Source organism: Gymnogyps californianus, chromosome 12 (assembly GCF_018139145.2).
Source record: "Gymnogyps californianus isolate 813 chromosome 12, ASM1813914v2, whole genome shotgun sequence".
Classification (NCBI taxonomy): Eukaryota; Metazoa; Chordata; class Aves; order Accipitriformes; family Cathartidae; genus Gymnogyps; species Gymnogyps californianus.
The window spans coordinates 11,677,527-11,698,458 of NC_059482.1; the positions used below are offsets into that span (position 1 = coordinate 11,677,527).

General features: G+C 44.9%; 1 protein-coding gene and 1 long non-coding RNA gene across 2 annotated transcripts; both read left to right on the top strand.

The window, feature by feature from the left end:
* The first annotated feature begins 7,680 nt into the window (after nt 1–7,680).
* On the top strand, nt 7,681–17,382 carry LOC127021026 (uncharacterized). Its single transcript, XR_007767152.1, has 4 exons — nt 7,681–7,797; nt 11,295–11,448; nt 12,687–12,794; nt 17,247–17,382. It is a non-coding gene; the product is annotated as an uncharacterized LOC127021026 (long non-coding RNA).
* Nucleotides 17,383–19,340: 1,958 nt separating this feature from the next.
* CEBPA (CCAAT enhancer binding protein alpha) lies at nt 19,341–20,518 on the top strand. Its single transcript, XM_050903932.1, has one exon. The coding sequence runs from the start codon at nt 19,433–19,435 to the stop codon at nt 20,414–20,416; it is 984 nt and encodes a 327-aa protein (XP_050759889.1). The 5' UTR covers nt 19,341–19,432; the 3' UTR covers nt 20,417–20,518.
* Nucleotides 20,519–20,932: the final 414 nt, after the last annotated feature.

A 20,932-nucleotide genomic window follows, 5' to 3' on the forward strand; every position in this document is an offset into this window, starting at 1 on the left:
GGCCCGAGCCTCTTTCTTTAAAGTGTGGCGTGCAGGCGAGCGGCGATTGCGACACCCTCCCGCTCCGCCCGCCCCCTCGCCAATCGCCACCCAGCTGGCCGCCGGGATGATGCAATAGCCGCCTGGATTGGCAGCCGGCGCGGCCAATCAGGCCGCCGCCCCTCTTAAAGGGCGAGGCCGTGTTGTGGTGGGGGTTTGGGGAGGGGAGGGGGAACGGATGGTGCGTGTCCGTGGGGCTGCGCCGTGCTTGCGCGGCGCTGGCTCCGCTGGCTCCGCCCGCCGTGTTGGGAGCCCAGAGGGCGCGAGGGGTGTCACGGCCTCCCCTGGGTTTGTGTTTCCGTGCTGCTGCAGCCAGGGTGGAGGGAAACCCGCTGCGCGGCCACGCGTGTCCCCGGAGCGGCTGGCTGCACCCTGGCCCAGCCTGCGGGCGCCATCTTCCCCTCTTCAACGGGGGAGAGAGCTGGAGGAGGCGTCGAAAGGCCGCCCTTCCCGCCTTGGGGGTTGGCGGGAAGGGGAGCGAGGTGGCCGTGTCCCCCGCGGCCTGTGGGGAGCTGGGCGGCCGCCCTCTGCCCTCCTGGCCGAGGAGCCTGATGGCACCTCCAGACGGGCCCCACGCCTCCCTTTTGCCCTCCGCCTGAGGGAAAGAAGCCGAACCCGTGTTTCCCCGGTAACTTCCCCTCACAGGCAGCGCGGGGAGCTCATCCCCCGGTCACGCGTGAGGGAGAAGGCAGTGTCGGTCCCCCCGGAGGCTGCTGCCGCCTTCCCGCCGGCTCGGGCCAGGCTAGGTGGTTTCTTGGGGGTAGCTGGCACGAAGCTTGCCAGTGCCCCACAGGCATCAAAGTAGATCGTGTTGTGTTTCTGTACTGATTGGCATCTCTTAATTGTTCCTGGGCTGTTAATTAACACCTGGCAGTGTATTTCCATCTCAATCTAGCTGCTGTGTGGTTTGCATCTGTAGGATGTTGTGAGATACTGTGGAAGGAATACCAAAGACACCAAATAAAAATTTTAGCTGTTCTCTTGATAATAGAAATTATGGCAAATTCCTAAATTTCATAGATTATTAGCTAATTTTCCTTTTCAAACATATTAAAAAAAAAAAGCTAAACAGTAGCAGATTAGGAAACATCTAGATCATAGAGTTAAATGTCATAGGAAGATTATGCACCGATTCACTGGTATATGTTTGTTATTATAAAATATTCCACTTTTTGTAGAGAATTTTTTTTGGCACTTAATATTTTCCAGACACTTTGGTTCACATCACTTTAGTTCTGCCTAAACAAGCACAGTATAAAAATATATATGCTCGCATCTCTTAAGTTATATGTGTGCAGGATGTGTTTATAGCTCTTCGAATGGGAAACACACACTTCAATACATAGGTGTGCATATTTGCAGTGGGCAGTTCTGCAAATCATCAGTTTATAAGGTAAGCAAGTTTTGAACAAGTTTAGGTGTGCAGAGAGTGAAAACAGTAGTGTGAAAAAAGTAGGTTTTGTTTAAATGCAGAGAGAAAAAGTACCAATCTGTATGCTACTCCAGTTTAGCACATAGACCTGCTTGGGAAATGTTTTATGTCTGCAAAAGATGTTGGAAGAATCAGATTTGTAAACACAGTTGCAGAACTCAGTATTGTAGATATAATTATTTGTATTTGTTATTTTTATGGCTGTCTGATGTTGTATAGGGGTTTTGCTGTTGTTTTTGTAAAGCCCTGTGGAAAATAAACCACATTTGCAGAAGAATTCTGAGGATTAGTCTGGGCAAACAGTTTTACTTGCTCATTACCATGAAGATACTTTTCCTTGTCAGTCATCAAGTATTTGCTTTAACATCTCTAATGTTTTTCTGTTTCTCAGTTGAAACTGTAACATTTTCTGTGACAATGACTCATCCATCTACAGCTAGAGCGAAATTCCAGGTAAGCATTAAACATTATCCTTTGCTCACAATAGTTAAGTAAGTGTGTGCTCTTAGAATGCTTTCCTAGGATTTTAGAGCACTTTATGACCATTCATTCATTAATCCTCATCAAAGAAAGCTGAAGAAAATAAAATGTAGACCAACTTATTATCATAGAGTCTGATTATTTCAAACATTAAAGCTCACACATAATTCCAAGCACGTAAGGCGCTTCAGTGCTTGGTTGGCATTATATCCTATTACAGGAAAACCATCACACGGCGTACTTCAGGGTTTGCAGGATTTTTTTTTTCCCACAGCATTACAGTAAAAATAGAATATGATGGAAGCGATCTAAAAAGTAATCACAGAAATATATGGGCAACTGCTCTTGAGATGTGGCATTGAAATACACACTTTACCTGCTTATTTACAAGTTATGTGAGCTGTGCAGTAGCTCTGGAGTCGGGTGTCGCAAGCAGGCTGGTCCCTGCTGGGGTGGAGTCCTTTTCACTGTGATTCTGAATGTGTTCCTATAGCAACAGTCTACCTATAGATAACATTGTAATAGTATCTTATTTTCATGTGCATAATTCAGTCTCATGATTCTTTAAAGACTTTAGTCCTTGAAAAAAATTACACAGGTATTCAGCACCTTCAAGTAATCCACAGGAAATCACAGTTAGAGGCAGAAAGGCTATTGAGGAAATAGAAACTGTGGGAATTGGAGGCAGAAGGTGGAAAGGGGAGAGGAGCCTGTTGGGGTAAATGTCACTGTTTAGTACCCACTCAGTATGTTCCCTTAACACTTACAAAAACATTTAAGAAGTTTTCTGCAGCCTTCCACTTACAGTATGAAAACTATTTTGTTGCTGTTTGAAACATTTCTGTTGTGTCCGATTCCACTGTTTATGTGTGTTACCTCTGTCTTCATGGGCAATTATTATTTGTCCTAAAATAAAAACCATACAAACACCCTGGACTACAACCTACACTTTAAAAAATACGTTTTTCTGGAAGCATTCAGTTCTTTGCGTCTATTTCCCTCATGGATAAGCCTTCACTGGATTTTTTTTTTTTTTTTTTTTTTACTTCAGACTTGCACATTTCTGTTAACAGTTTACTTTCACACTTGATGCTACTGTGTAGTTTTTCCCTCTGGTCTAACATCCGTGCCTTTGAATTCTTCTAGATGAGAAGTCAGTCATTTCCTTTCCAGTGATTTAGAAGAGAGGAAAATAAATGTATTTGTATATATATTTTACAAGTGGAAATAAATAGGCCCCTTAGGTAAAAACACACCATTCCAGGCTGTGATCTACAGTGTGTTAATGTATTTGAGGGCAAATGCACTGAATTTAGAGAAATAAAAGCTTTTCTTCGTAACTGCTACCTCTATTCTCTCAACCTAGATTTGTTCAAAACTGGATAGAAAGACTCACTGAATATGATTGCATTCCTTATGATCACCAAGCAGATGACATTCATTCAGGAATATCCCAGAAATACGAAGTCTGTAATAGAGGTTCTCCCTAATCTTATTATTGCAAACCTCCCTTCTCTTAATAGCCCTTGCATTTTGGTATTACAAGAATTACTTCTCACATTCAGGACTGACCTGCACCAAGACCAAAATCTATTGTTAGAAATCTAAATTTTGCAGAGCTGAGGTTATAAAAGCTTCAGAAAGCAGAAGGATTGCTGAGTTTCATTTATCAGGAATCTGGCTATATTTCAAAAAAATAAAATTCAGAAAGAAAAAGCATAATGAATACCTCTGTCTATTTGTTTGAAAAAGCTTATACTTGTTAAGCACAGAATTTCTGAGTGTTTTTTCAATCCGATTTAATAATTTAAATTAGAGAAACTTGTCTATTAATAGATGATTTGTCAGAGGTAGCCTTTTTGAATAGGTGAAGAGAAAGGAGAGGAAACATTGCTTAGTGGTGACCGCTATTTCAGGATTGTACTTCTAATTCTAGCACTGACTCACTATAGCCTTGGAAAGTTACAGCGCTTTTGTTCTAGAAAATACTAAGTAAAGAAAGGAACCATTCTGTTCTAATAGCAAACATCCATTTTATTGTAACACTGCCTGGAGTTCATTTACAGGAAAAATCCAATGCCTTTGTTCTTTCTCTCTATGCAGCTAATAAGTCTTGCAACTAAATATTTCCAGTTTCTAGTTCTGCATCTTCCAGTACTACTTCCTTTATTTGCAGTTATCAAAATCTTAAAGTTATCCAGATATCTAGAGTTACTTATACTGGTTTCTGAAAAGAGATTAACTCAATTACATGGGCAGAATAAAGGGAATGTTTCTCAAATGGAGGAGAAAAAAAAAAAAAAAGACAGCTGTTCTCTCCTCCATATCTTCAGCAGGCTATTGGGTGATAGCAAAATGAATCAGGCTAACACAGAAATCTTACAGTGTCTGAGAAAACTAATATATCGATGATCACTTTTACTAGAAACCCACTAGTTTTGGGTTTCTATATAAAAATGTCACTTTTATAGGTGTTACATGCCACACTTCTCTCCAGCTACAGCTGTTCCCATTTCCTCTACAGTTTTAAGTGCGGGATTGGTACTTCATGCCTGGTGGACTGGTTTGATCTAGGTAGAATCTGCAATAGTTTTGCCCTGAGATTTAGTTCCTTAATTGCCATATTTTCATTTCATGCCATTATCAGGAAGTTAAACTTTTTAATCAGACACTTTTAGCTAGCACTTTTAGAATTAGCCAGCTGCATAGGTAAAGGTGTGCCCATTTTCGCAAGTTTCACTTTTTTGTATGTTATTCTGGTTAGTAGGCTGGGTTCTTTAACATTCACATATCAGAGGCATCTCTTTCATAGCTACAAAATACTTGTTGATGATAAATTTATTTTTTAGTGAAACTCTTACCCAGCCTATGCTTATCCCTCGTGCTGTCAGGAATTTGTGCTTCAAGCCAAACCAGCTCAGGTTCTCCAATACCGATTTTTCATTTCACAAGATGGTACTTTGATCTGAGAAGTGTACCACTACAGCAGTGGCCTCTTGAGGGATTTGGAGGTAGAAGGCCATCTCATTACCCCAAGTAATCCGTTATCGTCTTGTGACAATTCTCTGCACATAAAAATACTGTCACAAAAATGTGTGCTTTTTCAAAATTTAACATGTAACTATATCATCCCCTCTCTTCATGGTATTCCAGAAGACTGCTTAGAAGATGACCAACGTATTTTGAGTAAATAAAGATGACCAGATATACATTAGTGTTCAGTAGCCACAAGTCCCTTCAAAGTGAGCAAAGCAGCTGGGGTTACTATCTGTGACCTTCTATAGAAATACGAGAATATGGAATTAGAAGCTTTCTTGTAGGTATTTGAGTTTGAAAATATCAAGTGTGTCCCTGAAGAATGCCTGGTCTGGGAGGAGGCTTTAGGTGTGTCACATTACTCCAAAGTGTTCAGATTTCTGGAAGAGCATCTAACAAAAAGGAGTGCCACGTTCCTTTACAGTTTTTTACAGGATTTTACAGTTTTTATCAACCTGTGTTTGTGTTTGAGTGTTCTCTGGCTTTGCTCTGAAGTCTAGTGATCCAATTAAAATCGATATAGCCATTGTTGTGAATTTCACTGGGGCTTGGCTTGAGTTTTACCTGAACTTCAGTAATTTTACTAAACAATGCAAGTTGTGAGTCTTCTGATATCTACAGAATGTGACAGGGATTTGTAGACTGCCACTGATCAATATTGGGGTTTGCTGCCACGTGTATGTAAAATGTTAGGTAAGGTGAGGCTGCACAGCTAAAGATGAGTAAAAACAAAGTAGATAAATGGATTGAAAGGAAAATGCTATGTATCGTGTGCGTATATGTGCACATATAAAATCTGGTTCAAAAGAGACTTGTTAGGACTGAACAAGTCTGAGCGAGAATTAATGGCCCACACCTGTGAATAAGAGGTGAATTCTCAAGTATCCAGGTTTAGTAACTGCCACACCTGTCCTATATTCCCAAAAGCATAAATGAGTTCTGCAAGGATTTAGATAGCTTAGCTTCTGAATGCACAGTGCCATGGCTCTCTTCCAAGGCATCATCAGTCACTGCATGAAAATCCCCACCCATAATTACTAGGGCATTATTTGTCATGGGGTATACTCTAGTGAAGAACTTTACCTTATTCATATGATATCGAAAAGAGTAAATAGTTTTACGCATGAATTTTATCCAGACTTCAAAATGGTTCTTCAGAACAGAAGCCTAAAATAAATACCCTTTGTCCCTAGTTGCCGGCTGGGGTTAAACCACGACACCCTTCCAGAAAAGCAATGAAATTGGAGAAGCATAGCTCTGTTTCTTCTTCAGTCTCATGGTGTTGGGAGAATGAGGACACAAACTTCTTTCTTATCAATGGCATTATTATTCCCTGCAACCTATATGACCTCTGAAATACCATAAAAAGCTCAATGAACAGCCACTTGAAAAGAAAAAAGAAACAGAGAGCTTGTCACCTGGCGGGGGATAGTCCACCTGATTGTTTACTCTGCCTCACTTCTGTTCATAGAAGTTAACAGAAAATTAGTTATTTATGCCTGCATCATACAAAATATGTGGGAGGACAATTTGAGAACGTGTATTGGCAATTACAGCACGTCTGTCATTGACCTCCTGCTACTAATATCTAGGAGAATTTTGTGCTAGATAATCAGTGACAGTGATACTTTCATCAGGCAAGTAGAGTCTATCTCTTGTCCCCAACAGAAAAGAAGTACTTACCTCAACAGTGCCATCCTCCTTCCAGAGAGTTGATTCTCTGCATTTGGTGAGTTAACTGTTTTTAATTTGTCTGCCTCCTGAAATGGAAGCAAATTCCAAAGAAACAGTAGGGCTCTGCTCTTTGGCTGTGCATACCTTCTACCATACTATAGACTCCCAGAAGAACAAAGCAATTACACTTACAGGCGCCTGAATATCTCTGTCATAGTGAACTTACCAGACACAATCTAGTGTTAGGTTCCTATTGAATATAAACACTGCAGCCAAATTTGTAGAAAAAGCCACTTTCATAGCATGTACCAGGGACAACAATGTCACTGGAGAAGGGCTCATCTGATTTTCTCTCCTCTCAGCAGTAACTAGATCAGATTTCCCTCTGATAGTTGGGAGAAGCTTTATGCTCCCTCCATCGCCAGCATGTCTTTTGAGGTCATGTTTCTGCACCTCCCTGGCCTTAAAAACCAACTCAGCAAATCTCTGTACAGAGGAAACTCTCCTTGTTCTGAGTTGTTTAGCCTTTGTGTGGGGTTTTCGTGCATCAGGCATGATTTATTTGGTCAGAAGTTCTTACATAATTAGGACACCAGCTGAAATTATCAGGAATTTTGCCTGAGGAAAGAATTTAGAATCAGCAATATTACAACAAAGTTGATGTTGGTGACTTAGAGGGGAACAGCCTGTCTGCGAAAATATGGGACAAAAAAGAGTAACATGCAAAGGAAAAGTTGATGGGAACACAGAACACTTCAAAACATATTGAACCTGCTCTCGTAGACTCCCAGTGCTGCATGTGCACTGGCAATCAATATAATGCCAACAGCCACTTGGCAGAGACTGAGACTTACTCTACTAAAGCACGGTGGCTTCCCTGAAGACTGTTTCTCTGCATACCCAATATTTGCTGAACATACACATTCCAAAGAGGACTTTACCAAGGTGTACGCAATCGTAGAAACCTTCAAAGCGCACAATGAATGTGGTAAAAGTCACAATCGTTTATGCAGGTTTTCGAGGCCCTCCTCCAGGGAGTACAGGCATTGCTTTGAAGTCACCCACAGTCCCAGTGGAAGTGTTGTTTGGCTGTTGGAGAAAAGGACTTTGCTTACCAGGAAATGAAAGTCTTCGAGGTACATTGTTTATGTGTACTTTCACCTCACGTTCTCTTTTTCCTCTTGGGTAAAGCCCTTTGACATTAAGGGACTCAGCAGGTAGGACAAAACTGAGGGGTGTAATGCATGTGCTGGTCTTTTCCTTCCTATGAACAAAATGAAGACAGGATGAGTGCACGTGTACTCCTAGCAGGAATATGCACATAGGCAGCCAGTCCCAGAGAACTCTAGCTATGAGAGACTACCTTATTGCTAACAAGCTAATGTGGAATGTTGTGCTTCGCTGGTGCCATAATAACTGGAAAACCTCAGGCACAAATGCCAATGCCTTAAGCACAAAAAGTTTATAACAAAATATTTCATTTGTGTGAACACTGTCTTAATGTAGGGACATTTATTCAACACTAGTGTATGGCTTCAGGAGAGAATACTGCAGCATATTCTGAAACAGTCTATATGTCTTTGGCTTTCATCATGTGAAGGCACACTAGTTGTGGCCGTAGGTTTAGTGAGAGTTCACAGACAGCTCTCAGATACCTCATGCTATAGCAGCATTGGTAGCTGAGCTATGGGAAAACTGAAGAGCGTGCATGCTTTTACTTTCTTTCTGAGTGTTTTTAAATAGATTTCTGGAAAGATTTTCAGTAGGCTTAAAATTTGATACATCACATGTCCTGATACTCTACCACCAGATGGATTTTTTTTTTAGCCCTGACCAAAATATGTAGATCCTAGGACTTAGAAATATTTCAGTGCTGCAAGAGAGATTTGACTGAATAGCTCTGAGCCCACTGAAACAAATAGGCAAGGGACACTGGGGCAAAGTCTGGCTTCCTGAAGACTGAGTTTGCAGTTGATGTGTCGGAAGATCTGAGCTCTACCTGCAGCATTTCCCACAGTTTGAACATTTAGCCTTTTCTCATAATAGGGACACAGATATTTAGGGTTTGATAGTCTTCCATAAAATACAGGCACCAATTTTTGCATATCCAGTGGAATCAGCAGCTGAGCTTGCACAGCTGCGTAGAAGGGGCAACTATAGTTAGGAGACCCACAGTGTCTGGCACTTCCATAAAAGAGAAGGAAATGAGAGCCTCAAACTGTTATCAATGACATCCTGAGCTGGGTAAGTGATGTTTATTTCAGTTTATTAATGTCGTGGTTTAACCCCAGTCAGCAACTAAGCACCACACAGCCGCTTCCCCCTCCCCCCTTCCAGTGGGGTGGGGTGGAGGAAAGGAAAAAAAAAAGTAAAACTCGTGGGTTGAGATAAGAACAGTTTAATAACTAAAGTAAAATATAATACTAACAATAGTAATAATGAAATATAATAATAATAATAGTAATAAAAAGGAATATAACAAAAAAAGGAAGGGGGGGGGAGGAAAAAAAAACAGTGATGCACAATGCAATTGCTCACCACCCGCTGACCAATGCCCAGTTAGTTCCCGAGTCGCGATCCGCGCCTCCCGGCCAACTCCCCCCAGTTTATATACTGGGCATGACGTTCCATGGTATGGAATACCCCTTTGGCTAGTTCAGGTCAGCTGCCCCGGCTATGCTCCCTCCCAGCTTCTTGCACACCTGCTTGCTGGCAGAGCACGGGAAACTGAACAGTCCTTGGCTGAAGATAAGCGCTACTTAGCAACAACTAAAACATCAGTGTGTTATCAACATCATTCTCACACTAAATCCAAAACACAGCACTGTACCAGCTACTAAGAAGAGAGTTAACTCTGTCCCAGCCGAAACCAGGACAATTAATAAAGGAGAAAAGTAATTCCCATGTGGTCTAGACCCTACCATAGATGCAAATGATCTCTTGATGACTTAAGTTAAATGTAAATGATCCATAAGCCCTGCACTTAGTTATATAAATACTTCCATCTAGTAAGCCTTTCTAAAAGGCCCCAGAACATTCATGCTGGTGTGGAACAGCCCCTTTTTTAATGGAAAATACTGACCCACTATCAACTGTCCTGTCTTATTCAACCTAAATACCAGCTGTGTTGGCTGTGGTAACTCTCAGCAATTGTTTCTCTGACAGGGAGCAACAGGGTTCTGTGCTTCACTTTTGGCAACTGAGTGTCAGATTGCAGACAACAAGCGTGGATTCATACTCCCCATGCTATGGGTTCTGTGGCATGCAGGTTTTTAAATCATCATCTTCCTTTTAAAATCATTATGTTTTAGTAAAATAAAATCCAGTATTGTAGCACCCAACATTAAAACATGTTGCATGAATTCTTTTTAGAACTGTGCAACTCATGTAATTAAAAATCTGGAATTTTTGCCTGCTTTTAAAGAATATAGGAGTTATTTTCCTAAAATTAAATTTTACTTTGCCATGTTAAATTTCACTTAATGTTATATTTACCACATTTATGTCATAAATGTGAGCAGTTTGTACTGCTCATATTCCCCATTAATAGAATGTTGGGGTTTGTTAACGAATGTAGGATTTATGTTCATATTAATATATTACATGTAATTTGCATAAAATTAACATCTAGTTTAATTGTTTAGGCCTGAAAGAATTATTCGAAGGGAATAATTTAGACTCCAAAAACTTACTCCCATTTCCTATCTTTAATTACAGCAGTAGAAGGAAAAAACCCAGACATTTTTGCAGTATGGGAACCAATTCATAGCTGGTTCATTTTTTACTTAGAAACACAAGTAGTTTGCATGCACTTTTTGTTTGGAATTAGAAACCTCTCAGCCCTGGGCTCTTGCTGAATTACTAAGTTTTGATTATACCTAGCTCCACTGTTAACTATACGGCCATGTCACATGACATCGTTGCTACCTCCTAGTTGAAGGGCAGTGCCTTTTCACCATTGCTTTATGAGGATTTAGATACCAAAACATCTTGCAAACAGCCTAGCAGTCACTGGCTTTTTACTTTCTGAAATATTATTGCAAACAAAATATCATTTTTATGCTTCCCTAAAATGAATGAAAAAGATGATGGCTTCCATCAAAAGTCTTCTGATTTTATTCATATGAATTCTGATAATATTTATTTAAAGCACTCTGTAGCTCAGCTGTCAGCTGCCTTTAAAAACTAAGCAGAAGGAATGCTTTGTTCCAAGCATCATAATTTGAGGTAGCCAGTCCTGTTTTCCTCTAAAACTTTGAAATGTCCTTGTAACCTCCCAACTTCAGTTTCTAGATTTTTATGGGACTGTGATCCTTTCAGGAAAAACCTGCTGATCGTTTGACTCACCTGGTTTGTGATTAACTCTTATTGCACTTAAGATTAAGACTTGTTTTACCTAAAGCATAGGATTCCAGTTTGAACAGAAAAATGTAAATATGAAGGTCTTGTGGAACTCATGCAGTAGTGAGTAATGTCTCCTTATTTTTATGAACAGGACTGGCATGCTGAATGTTATTGTGTGCAACTTCTCTTTCTATGAAGGCTTAGAAGGCGGAATAGGTGTTAATTCAGCAGGCAGGAGTGCCAAATCCTTTCTCTGGATGTTTTTGAATGACCTTTGGAATCCCTGCAGGAAATGAAGGGCCATATCTCACATCACCTGCCAGTGGTTGCAGGAGAGCCGGTGCTGCCCCGTCAGCCTGCTGCATGGTCAGTCTTGAGGTGAAATCACTCTGTGGCAGGGTCAACACGCTGCAGATGGGAACTTCAGCACTGTATGCCAGCTTGTAAGTGTAAGCTGCCTCTTTAAGTCTCATCTTTGTGCAGTGGTTATTCTTAGGAGAGTCAGGGAAATTCTGATGCCAGAAGTATCACTACTATTAGCTTGAAACTGATGACAAAACTGCAATCGTTTTCAAGCTGAGATTGCCTCTGACTTGCTTCCTTCCTCTGTGCGTCTGTTGTTCTCCGGTGCTGGCAGTTGCTTTGATCATGGTTTGGATTCATTGGTGATGTCACTGAGTGACTCTTAAGAACTTTGCAGAGCTTCCTTGTGACTCCCTTCCCTCTCGCTGCCTTTGACATTTTTCATTTAGTAGGCCAACTCCTGCTTAGATTACTCATGCCAGTAATCCCTGGGCTGGCAGTGGGATAATTAGAGAAAGCTGAGTTTAACTCAACAGGGAGGTCAAATTTTCAGATACAAGACGGCATCCACACTGAGCAGTAAAAGTGCTTTCTATTAGTATAGAGTCAATACTTATAAAACCTGACATTTTAAAATATGAGTCAAGTGTGGCCCCAAACCTTTCTGCCACTGAAGTCAAATGCTTTATGACATTAATAAAAAAAGGGTTGCACCAAAGGTGTATTATCTTCATATTTCCAGGTCTTAGTCCTTAATTCCGTAGATACTTTAAGCATCGAATATCTGCAGGCTGGGAATCAAAAACTCTGAGCTACTGGGTAGCGAGGCTATCCCATTGTCTGACTTGTGAATCACACAATAGCTTCAATGTAAGAGAAGTGTAAAAAGCCCACCAGATCCTTGAATTCTCTGAGAGGCCTTGTGCAGTTCTCATCCTGAAGTCTGCCATGGATTCAGCAATGTGTTCATCTGTGGAAGGACAGCATGAGGCTTTCATATCCGTACTATACTACAGAATGTAACTTTTTACCACATTTTTACTCTTCAGTTTAATTTTGATCCTTGTAACAATCTCCCCTAAAGGGGAGTAAAGTTGATTTAGAGAGGATGAGAACATAGAATTTAGTCCATGTCGGGGACTAAGTTTTGTGACAGGATGTGTCACATACTAAAATACATAATTAAGAAATGGCATGACTCTATTTTTATAAGCTGCTCTTCCTCTTCCTTTCCAGTCCCATCACTCTCACTTTTCATATCTTGTTCTTCTGATTGTAAATTCTTTGTGTAGCAAAGGGTCTCTTTCTATACTTCTGGAAAGTGCCTAACATATTCTGGTATTTCCATAATATAAATCTTTTTATTTTATTTTTGCAGATACTGCCAGAATAATATCCAGAGTGCAAACAAGAACTACTTAGAGTGATGAAGCCTGAGCCATGCTGTACCATCTTCTTTTTGAAAGTGTTTTGAGGTCAGCAAAAGGTAACATCTAAGTCAGTGGCAAGGTTCCTCATTAGTTAAGTAGCCTTCTCAAAATGTATTAGCCCATCTTTGTAAATGTACCTTGTGAAAACTGGATGATTTGGGATTGACTATACATGGTCTCCTTACACATTGCCAAAGTTATGCTTACCCCAATAAACTACCTTTTGCATTGAAAGAACAGGTGTGAATAATGTTACAGGATGACAACCTGAATATTTTCAAAGGATTAATGCAAAGTCAGAACACATGTATAATAGACAAACGAGTATTTTCTTCTTGTGTGATTCAGTGTTACATTGCAGTGTTCACATAGGTGTGCTCTGGAACAGTTACCAATATACATGTTCAGCCTTAGCTGCTACTTTAGTTAGTATTGCAAATTAGTATTTTTAGGAGGAGCTGATAATCGTAATATGCTTTGGGTATCAGAGTGAATTACTTCTACAAGTGAGGAGATGCTGTTGCTCTAACTAGCAGGATTTTGTTAAATAGTGGTGCTAACCCAGGTGTGCAGTCCAGCTGACTTTATGCATGACAAGACTATCAAGACCCTGTTATTTCAGTATCTAGTTTTAGGTGCAGTTCAGGACACTGAGATTTGTGAGGCTAAGTTCCTTTCATAGCTTATGTAGGCACTTTGAGAGCATCTAAATAAATGCCTGAAGTTGGTGTCACCTGTGTGCAAACACAAGTACAAGCTATGTTCCAGTTTTCTGAATTTACAGGAGGTTAAATCTCCATTTTTGGATTACATCTTGGATGATGCCATCAAAAGTAGCCAGCCATATTCTAGGAGTTATAATCTTCAGAGAGTATTTTGAGAACACTCTGCCCCTAAAAGCAGAGTTGGGAACTGAGTTTGGAGTATGATAACTACCCTATTACTATTCTGCTGCATAATTTGTATGCCAGCTAAGGGTCTGCACCAGTTCCTACTGAGATCAATGCGAGTCTTCAATTCAATAGACTAGGGCTAGGATCTAGAAAAAAATAAGCTGTATTTCCTATATGCTCTCAGCTGTATTTCCTATATGCTCCCTTAAGGATACAACAGCAAAAATCAAAAAGAAAAGAATGACGTTTTCTTGGCAGTTCACTTCAGAAATAAATTTATTTCAAGATAAAAATTAATTTAACTTTTCCATTAAAAAAAATTTTAAAATAGCAAGGAAGTGTATGAAAAATAAAGTGTTTCATTTGTAGGGAAGCAGTAGTCAAACTTTTGCATGCGCATTGGTTGTAATATTAGCTCAAGACATAGGAGAGATGAAATTCTCAGCTTTGCTACTTATTTCTTGTATGGCCTTGGCAAGTCATTCCGTCTCCCAGCTCTCTAGCTGTCAAATAGAGAGTAACAACACTGCTCCACCTCCCAGGGAGATGTAACCATGAATGAATTAAAGATTGTGAGCTATTCATGATGAGAGAAACCACTGAAGTTTGTAAGGTAGACAGAAGATTGGAAAGTAAATTCAGGTGTGAAAGAAGGGAGGTTATTGTTTAGTCTGAGGTAAAAGACTAGAGAGAGGATGGATGATTTGTGGATAGGCCAAATATTGAGCAAAGGGGTAACTGATGCATACCAGTAGGAGAACTGTAAACACGATTTGGGGAAGTCTTGAGGCAAAGGTGATGGCTTTATACTGCAGAAGAAAACAGTATGGTGAGAGGTGAGGAGCGATACTATCACATCCTTTTTTTTGTGGTATTTCAACTGTATGTTCTTTGGAACAGAACTTAATCCTGTATCTGAAAAGCATTCGGAATGTTCTGGGCACCATGAATATGGTCAGTGAAATATGGTCCTAACTGTAAAACAGGAACTATGTATGTAATCGCTCATTAACCATGCAAAAATTGTGAACGGATAAACCACTTACAACTTCACAGACTGATTGTACATGATTACAGGTGACAAGTTGGAAACAGATTGGGTTATGAGTGCCATTTGAATGGAGGTGAGCAGTAATCAGGCAAATGGAAGTGAAAAGATGCTCCCAGTCAGCTAGCTTGGTAGTTGCAAAGGACTGATCTGTCAGGAGAGGAGCCAGAAGTCAGTAGAGCACAAGGACAGCAAGGGTTGAGGACACAGTCATAGAGACCCTGAAGACGAGGGGAATGATACGAAAAGGGAAGAGAAAGATAGCATGGATTTGAGTTGGTTCACTTTGGAGTTGTAAACAGCGTTTCTCCAAAGGAGAAAAGCTGTAATGATAAGTAATTAAATCATCTGTCATTGGACCAAACTGCACATCAAGAATGGTAATCAGTCACCAGCTGCCTTGCCCAGCTGAAGGGAAGGTCCTGGTTGACTTGTCATACCATGCTGCATACTGATCTACCGGCCTCCAGGGCTTTGGCACATAAAGCCTTTTCCTTTGAAAATTGTCATGTGTGGCAGCTTTTATGTGCAGTATCATGTTACCTCTCCCTGGCGCAGAAAACACAGGAGAGGGGAGAAGTTTGTGTTTCATTACACCACAAGAAGTAAGATGGTAGATTGACAGCTCTTTATTCGCATAGGAAACTACTGCTGCTCCATCCCTGCCTACTTCCCTGGTGCACTTGGGGCACAGTGCTACACCCCGCTGAGGATAATGTCCCCTTGTCACTTCCAGGACAGCTGTACTGTCCTTTCTGCTCCACAGTGCCTGTCCCTGCCCTAGCCAGATCTGTCTCCTTTCCCCCTCATCCCTTCGGCAGGTGGGAGAGAGGAGAGGTTGGGCCATGCTGCTATTCACCCGAAGAAGTTTTGCGTGCAGACAGGACATTCTGGAGCATTGTCAGTAGCAATGAAATATTCTAGTTTAACAAGGTAGTAAAATAAATGTGTAATAGCACTCTGATTCTTAATGGGGCTGCCACATGCCATGTTCTGTATATACTTCCGAGCTGTTGGATCAGAAAGCAGAGCGCTGTACTGTGCACACAGCCTATAAAACCAGCCTGGATCCTGTAGCCAGGTAACCTGTTTTGCAGCCCGTGGGAGTCAAAGGCCTGAGAACAGCACAGGAGCCGAGTTCAGGTGAAATGAAGAGACTTCAGTGTTCTAGTGCAATTAAAAACTCTTAGCGGTCACAAAATTCACCTTATATAAAGCAGATAGAGATTCACATTCCTCCACGATTATGTTTTTCTATTCAGTTTCCTTCCCTACTAGCAGAAACCAGTGCAGCTGACTTTGTATAAATGACTTTTGGTGCTGGTTTGAATTGTGGAGCACTTCTCCCGTCCTCCCCTAGCTTCTAGACAGTGAGATCTGCTTTGAGGTGGAAGAATAGCACCCTCAAGAGTTGACAGCCACACTGCTTCAGGGATCCATAGTATGCAACACACATCCTTCCTCTTTTAGTTAAATTAACTCCCTGACACATGTAACTGAAGCAACGAGAACGAAAGTTTTCTCTTGACATAAGATTTGAAATATTTGGTATCAGTCACTGTTGATATGAATGTGGAAATACGCATTTGTGCTTGTCTGAGGGATGATCAGGTTCTAAACATTTTATTTGCCTTCAAAGAAGGAGGGACAATAAAAAGATGAAGAATTGTCTTATTTGCCTAAGTCTAGGAACCTCATTTTATACCATATTAAAACAATTTGAACAGGAATTTATGTTTTCATGTAAAAAGAGATTATTTAAAAGTTCTTAGCTTAGATAAAAGGGGTCTATGTAAAAAAAAATACTGAGCAAACTAGTCCTTAAATTGTGGGGACTTGTTCGTTAATTACAGTAATTAGGAATGGAATCTGATCCTAAACTTTCTGATTTACTTTGAATTTCTTTTAATATGTGGTTAGGCCTTAATTTCAGAATGATTATAAAATGTGAGAGCGTTTTAAGAGTAGAGAGGCGTAGGTATTGTTATTAAATGACAAACTTAGTTACATGCGTCTGCTGTTTCATGCAGCACTGACCTTTTATTTTAAATGTCCATGGCCTATTCCGGTTTCTGCTGACTTCAGAGTCAGATAAGGCCTTTCGAAAGCTCCAAGTATAAACTGCTTACCAGCTACTATTCCAGATGATATTTCTCCCAGCAGGCAAAAAGTCCAGCTCTGGGTTTGTCCATTTTCTGGGAACGGGTTCACTTGAGTAGAACAAGCAGAATTTGGACAGTGGGGTGCAGTCAGGGACATTTTACTTTCCACTCTGAAGTGTCCAAAACTCACTCCTGTCACAGACTTGAGGCTCTTCCTCTGTGTCATGACTTTGTTCAGAGTTCTTCTTACTAGTGTTTTGGTTGTTTAGACAGTGCTACAGCTCCCCATGGACCACTGAAGCACCCCTGCGAGGCACTCCTGCTGCGTTGAAGCCAACGTGTAATTTTAGAAAATACTGACTGTATATAAAAAGAATTTAGGATTTTTTTTTCCTGTTGATAGTGAAAGGTGAAAAGTATATTCTGTAGTCTGTAAATTAATATGTTTCCCTGCTTCAATTACAGAATCCATTCTCCTAAGAGGATACTAGAATGCAAAAGCCAACTGACTCCACTGGCCTTGCTTTTGCTCGTGAAACAGAGGTTCACCTGTGCATTGTGTGATACAAAAACATGGGTTCCTGGTACACTGTAATTTTGTTTCCTGTTTAAGACTTTGTCAATTATTTTTAATTGCAAGGAATCTGTCAAACCCGCTCTGAGCAAGGAATTTACTGTCACAAGTTTCTGTTTTACTAGAACATCCAAAACAGAATTGCAGCCACTTTTTTTTCTCCAGCCATCACTATGTTTGAATCATTTTCTCTGCAAATCTTCCTGTAGCAATTTTAAGCCTGCATCTGCTCCAGCGGCCTTGGCTTGTCCTTTCTCTATGCCAGTTTCGAAGGGACCTTCTGGACCAGCAGAGCTAAATGCCCGTGGGGCTTCCTAAGGTGCACCTGGGAGGTGTGCAAGGGAGGACAGATACATCTGCTCTGCAGACTGCGAGGGATCGCAGCAGGAGGAAATTAGGTGCATCCTCACCCCTCCCGAGCTGAAGCTTGAAACGGGGGCTCCTAGGAAGGCTGTGGCTTTACACAGGAGCTGCTGTAGGAACATACCCTTGCTGCCCTGGGAGAGGAGTCGCGGTGGCTGAGACACGCAGCTCCTCTCTCCAGTGCCGCGGTGCGGGAACATCGATCGCCGCCTCCGAAGCCGCCAGGAAACGGAGGCTGGGAAGGCAAACAGCGTCTCCACGGAGGCTGCCGCCGCGGGGCCGGGCACACGCCGCGTTACCTGGCTACTGCCGCGCTGCGCGCCGTGGGGAGCGGGGCCCGGCTGCGCCCCGGTTTATCTCGGGTAAACGCCGGGAGTCGGTCCGCGCTCGACACTGGTCGAGATTGCTGTGTGTGCATTTTGGGAAATCTGTAATTAAATTTACCTGCTTGATTCGTGCGGGGGCTGAGGGGGGAGACCCGCGCGTTTATCCCACCCTTCCTGCGTACAGCGAAAGCCGCGGGGCTGCCGGCGCCGGGAGCGCACCGCACTGGGCTCCCGCCGCGGGGCGGCCGGCGGCACCGGGGCCGCTGGCCCGCAGGTGGCCCGGCTCGGGCTGTCCCGTCCCAGGAGCGCAGCTCCTCCGGGCCTGACTGACCGACAGCCAGCGCAGAAGAGGGTAGGGCGGCCTCCGGCCGATCACCACCGAGCAGAGCGGAGCCGGGGAGCCTCCGCTGCCCCCCCGAGGTCCCCGCCCCTGCCCGCCTGGCGCCATCCCCGGACGGGTCCTAGCGCCGCTCGGGGCCGGGCTCCGCGGGTCCCGCCGTGACCGAGCGAGCCCCGCGGGTCCCGCCGGTGAAGCCGGGCCGCAGCGGGATGCGGCGCAGCCCGCCCCGCTGGCCTGCTCCGAGCCCGCCCGGCGACGGGGCGCTGCCGGCAGGTAACCACCGCCGGTGAAGCAGCGCCTTGGGTCCCGCAGGCAAACACGGCGGGGCGAATATTCCCGACTGGCCAAATATTTGTAAGTACGCGCGGGTGATGGTGAACTTTGAGACTTTCTCTGTAGCGCGGCCGGGGAGTCGCTGGGTCGGAGCGCTCGGCGCAGGGGTGGGAGCGGGCGGTGGAAATGTACCAGCCGCCTTTGGCCGCTCTGCCCCGCCGAGCGGCCCCGGGCAGGGAGGGCGCAAAGTCCCCGCGCGGTTTCCCCGGGCCTCTTATCAGCGCGGAGCCTCCTCGGCGGGCGTAGCCCAGCGCCCTGCGCCCGCCGAGCTCGGGGCGGCGGCGGCGGGGGGCCGGGGCGTACGGGCCGCTCTCCCTGCTCTCCCCGCGGCGGCTCCCGGGGGAGGGCGGCCGGGCGGCTCTGCCCTGCCGGGGCGCTAAGACCCGGCTGCGCGGTGGTCAAAGGTTCCCAGCAGGAGGTTGGACACTAGAGGGCGATCCCCGGCCCTGCTGCGGGGGTGTATATATACGGCACGCAGGACCGCGGCAACCCACTAGCAACAGGGCAGGCAGGCAGCGAGCGGGGCTCGGGCGGGCTGGGGCGGGGGACGGGCTCCGGGCGCGCCGCGCCGCGCCGCACCGTGCCGCCGTGCCGTTCGCCGCCGAGGGCCGGGGTGCCGCGGGCTTGGTAGAGCCGCCGCTGCCGCCGCCGCCGCCCCGTCCGAAACCTGGATTGCAGGAGCCCTTCACCATGCCCGGCAGACTGTAGGTGCTTCATGGAGCAAGCCAACTTCTACGAGGTCGATTCCCGGCCCCCGATGAGCAGCGGCCAGCACCACCAGCTCCAGACTCCCCTGCCCGGCAACGCCTACAGCTACAGAGAGGCTCCCTCGGCGGCGGCACCTGCTGCGGGCGGCGCGGAGCTCGGCGACATCTGCGAGAACGAGAACTCTATCGACATCAGCGCCTACATCGACCCCGCCGCCTTCAACGACGAGTTCCTGGCCGACCTCTTCCAGCACAGCAAGCAGCAGCAGCAGGAGAAAGCCAAGGCCATCCTGGCCGGGGATTTCGACTTCCACAGCATGCATGGGGCCGGCGCCGCCGCCTCGGCGCCGGGGCACCAGCAGCAGCACCACCAGCAGCCGCTCTTCGGCTGCGTGGCCGGCTACATGGACGGCAAGCTCGACCCCCTCTACGAGCGCATCGCCGCGCCCGGCTTGCGGCCGCTGGTGATTAAGCAGGAGCCCCGCGAGGAAGAGGAGGTCAAGTCGGCGGCCCTGTCGGCCCTCTACCCCCACCACGCTCCGCAGCAGCACCCGTCCCACCTGCAGTACCAGATCGCCCACTGCGCCCAGACCACCATGCACCTCCAGCCCGGGCACCCCACGCCGCCCCCCACGCCCGTGCCCAGCCCGCACCACCCGCACCACCCGCACCCCCCCGGCGGCCTGCCCGCCGCCGGCGCCCTCAAGATGATGCCCGCGGACCACCGGAGCAAATCGAAAAAGACAGTGGACAAGAACAGCAACGAGTACCGGGTGCGCCGGGAGCGCAACAACATCGCGGTGCGCAAGAGCCGGGACAAGGCCAAGCAGCGCAACGTGGAGACGCAGCAGAAGGTGCTGGAGCTCACCACCGACAACGAGCGGCTGCGCAAGCGGGTGGAGCAGCTCACCCGGGAGCTGGAGACTCTGCGGGGCATCTTCAGGCAGCTGCCCGAGAGCTCGCTGGTGAAGGCCATGGGCAGCTGCGCCTAGCGCCGCGCCGCGCCGGGACTCGCGGGGCCGCCGCGCCCGGTGCCGGGCTGCCCTCGCTCACCTATAGATACTATACGTACCGGAGCGCTGCGATCGCAGATTGTTTCGGGGGGGGGGGGGCGGTTGGGTTTTTTGGTTGTTTTTTTTTTTGTTTTGTTTGTTTGTTTTTTAACAATTAACGACCAATACAAGAAGCCAGGCAGCTGTAGTATTAAAAGGTTTGTGCCTTAGGGATGACACACGAATAAGCTGAAAACATGGTGGGTTTTATAAGGAGAAAGGCGAGGAGAAGGAAGAAATTAAAAAGCCCACGTGTCTACACAGGGTAAATAACAATAATAATAATAATAGTAATAAAGCACGCATAGCAATCCAGATGTGCCTTAGAAGCTGGCTGCAGGAACTCTGGGGCTATCTGTTCCCCCCAGCCTGGCAGGGCGTGAGGAAAAAGGGTGAGAGATGTGCAGGCTTGAGGGACGGGGTGTCTGGGGGTGCCGGCCAGGCCCCCCCCAGCTG

Coding starts and splice junctions, on each gene's coding strand:
- CEBPA (XM_050903932.1), top strand. CDS start 19,433: ATGGAGCAAGCCAACTTCTACGAGGTCGATTCCCGGCCCCCGATGAGC.